The following is a 3,299-nucleotide window of genomic DNA, read 5'->3' as shown; positions in this document are numbered from 1 at the left end:
CTCTTTTTTTCACTTAACGCATCCTGCATAACTTGTCAACTCATTAAATATTCCAGTGTTTTTAATGGCGGCAGGGTCATACTTATGGAGGGCTTGCTACGTGTGAGGCGCTGGGCTCTGTTCTTCAGTCGCCTCATCACAGTACAGCTCACCGCCCTCGGAGGCATGTAATATTACTATCCCCACTTTACAAGGGAGGAAAACTGAGGCACAGCGTGGGCCAGTAGTTAGCTCAAAATTTAATGGCTTCTTAGTTCTAGAGCAAAGACCAGCTTAAGTCTGTTTGAATATGTGGGGTCCACCATATGGATGACCATAAATTATTTAGCCAATCCCCTATTAACGGGGACCCAAACCCTTGACCTTGGTGTTATAACACCACGCTCTAACCAACTGAGCTAACTGGCCAGCCCACTCTTTCCAATCTTGTGCTATCATAAATAGCACTGAAATCATTATCCTTGTAACTAAATGAGACCAAACGCTGGGACAAAACCCTTAACATTAATATGTGCTTGACAAAGCCACTGGCTTACCCAGGAAGTCATCCGAGGACAGCCTTTCAAAATCCCAAACCTGCAGCACCAACACAGCCGGAGTTTTACACTCCGTCTTCTCTAAGGAAAAGATGTTCTCCCTCTTGGCGATGACCATTTGCTTCTCAGCCGGGAGATACTGAAATGGGAACAGGAAGCGCCAGTTGAAGTTCCCTTCTCCGGTCAGAGAGTTGTAGTGCACGTCTGTCTCCTGCTTGTCGTCCTCCAAACCCTTTATCCACCTGAATAAAGATTTAGGAAGATTTAAACACTCAGAGTACATGATGCAGGCATCAGTATAACCAAGAGTGATTTAACTAGTTTCAACTGGTCCAACATCATGGTTTAAAAATTAATACATAGTGAGATTCAGAAGAGGAAAATAGGGGTCAGCGTCTGAAACAGAGACAATTCATTCCAAGGCAGGCCAGGAAGTGTCTTCCATTGTTTGGGTAGACCTGAAGTCCCATGCAATCAAGATGGAAAATTCAGGAAATATGAAGTAAAAGTGTCAAGGGTGACACCTCTGCCCCTGAGTGTTATGAGATTACTCACTACATTAAGTGTCTAAAATTGGGCTGGTTTAGACCTGTGCTGTCAGGCCTGTAGCTGGCCCCCTCCTCTCTGGTTCTGGGCCTTGAAAGCCCAGCAAGCCTGGATCAGTGTGGCACGGAGGGTAGGAGGCCACCTGTACCCACCTGTACCCTGCCAATCCTGGCTCTGCTGCTTACCAACAGCGCAGCCATAGACACGTTATCTAACCTCTCTGTGCCTTTATTTCATCTGTAACATGGAAGCAATTCTAGCATAGAGTTCATAGGGAGGGTTGTTCGGAGGAATTATATGAGATAATATCTGTAAAGTGCTTTGGGTACTCCAAATTATCTATAATGTTCTCAGTATTACCTGGTTTTCTTCCTCCATCCCCAGCATAACGTAAGCTACATTGAATACATTTTCCCCTAGTACTTTATCCGTGGTGAATTAATTACTTGAAAAAACAAGCATGTTTAACTCAAACTGATTGATAATCCCAAACCACTTGCTTTCTGAAAGCAGACTTCCCTCCTCCCCAGGGCGAGGAAGAGGAGTGGTTCCTTCACAGAGGAGTGGAACCACTTGGAGATGGACCCAATTATTTAGCTAAAGACAGTGCTCGCTCAACAATGTATTTGTGGTATCTGTTAGGAGGGAGAGTGAGCTACATGCTACGAGTATGTTGGGAAACAAACAGATATGGTCCCTGCTTCGTGGGGCTATGGTCAGAGGTGGAAGGAGAGAGAGGGATATGAGTGGGGTGGCAGAAGTCACCAGAGAGAGATGTGCAAAGGCCCTATGAAAGAAGAGGTGATGACACACCCTAAGAAGGAAAAGAAGGTCAGTGTGACCAGAGAGCAGAGAGCAAGGGTGAGTGTGGTGGGAGATGATGCTGGAGAGACAGGCAGGGCCAGCCATAGGGATATTTTAGGACACATTAGGGATTTGAATCTGTCCAGGGAAAGTGGGATATCACTGAAGGGTTTTAAGTACAGACTGACATGATTAGTTTGTGTTTAGAAAAAGATAACTTATATTTAAACATAGGGAACAAATCACTGCAGGGCAAGAGTGACTATGGAGAGACCGATTCAGACAGCACTGGTATTGCAGTGGCCGCAGCAAGAGGGGATGGAGGGAAAGACCACAGTGCAGATGGGGAGAGTGGACGGGGCTGATGGCTGCTTGGGAGGTAAAAATGGGCGAGATTTGATGGCACCTTAGAAACGGGGGAGTCAATGAGGAAAGGTTCTGTAGATTTGGGGTTCCCAACACTGANACCTTAGAAACGGGGGAGTCAATGAGGAAAGGTTCTGTAGATTTGGGGTTCCCAACACTGAGCGGATTATGGTGCCAGTCACTGGGATAAGGAACCCTAGAGAAGAAAGTCTGGGGTTGTAAGATCATCAATTTTGTTTTAGACTTGCTGGATTTGAGGGGCTGCTTCTGAAAAACCCAAGTAGATGCACACATCTGGAGTGGGAGTTGTCAAGAATGGAGATTAAAAGATGACAATTGAAGCCATTGGTTATTTGGCCTAATTTATTTAAGTGAAACATTAGATGAAAGTGGCAGAGAGACGATGTAGTTTGAGATGAGAAGAGGGCTGGGGACACTGCCAGGAGTTATTCCACTGCTCAGTGGAGGGAGATGAGCTTTCAAAGAATATTGAGAAGTGACCAAGGCAGTGGGAGGAAAACCAGAAGCATGTGTTGCTACAGAAGTTAGGGCAAGAAAGTGTTTTAAAAGGAGTGCTTAGCTATGCCAAATGCTGCTTAGGGGGCAAGAAGATGAGAACTAATTTTTAAAAACAAGACATTAGCTTTAGCAATATGGAGAGCACTGACGCCTTAGTGAGACCCGTGTTGGTGGAATGTTGGGTCGGAAGCCAGATTGTAGGGAGAGAAGAGAGTGGGAGGTGAGAAAATGGAGAGCAAAAACCTCTCTCTCAAAACATTTTAATGGGCCATGATTCTGGAAGTTTCAACTTGAACTCTTTCAGAATTTTTCCATATTTTGAGCCATGGTAAAGTACCTTTGACAGGACACATTTATCTTTCCTGAATTGGTGATGAGCCAGCAATTTCAGAGGGTCTTAATTCTGCTTTTTAAATTTTTATTTATGTTGGGTCATGCTACTCCTATTGATCCTCCTTTGTAGTAATTTAACTCACTCCTATATTCTTGTCCTGGAAAAAATGAGAATTTTGAATCCCTGGACATGCT

At 44.6% G+C, this 3,299-nt stretch overlaps 1 protein-coding gene across 1 annotated transcript in view; it reads right to left on the bottom strand.

Moving 5' to 3' along the window:
- FER1L6 (fer-1-like family member 6) overlaps positions 1-3,299 on the bottom strand; it is a gene marked incomplete at its 5' end in the record, with an annotated part of 120,763 nt that overhangs the window by 16,058 nt on the left and 101,406 nt on the right. Inside the window, one exon of the mRNA XM_008564614.1 lies at positions 537-778. Coding sequence (XP_008562836.1) covers positions 537-778 — 242 coding nt within the window. The remainder of the gene's footprint in view (positions 1-536; positions 779-3,299) is intronic.

This window comes from Galeopterus variegatus, unplaced genomic scaffold (genome assembly GCF_000696425.1).
Source record: "Galeopterus variegatus unplaced genomic scaffold, G_variegatus-3.0.2 Scaffold188, whole genome shotgun sequence".
NCBI classification, from domain to species: Eukaryota; Metazoa; Chordata; class Mammalia; order Dermoptera; family Cynocephalidae; genus Galeopterus; species Galeopterus variegatus.
The sequence above is the reverse complement of the archived record's forward strand: the minus strand, read 5'-3'. Positions and strand labels throughout refer to the sequence as shown.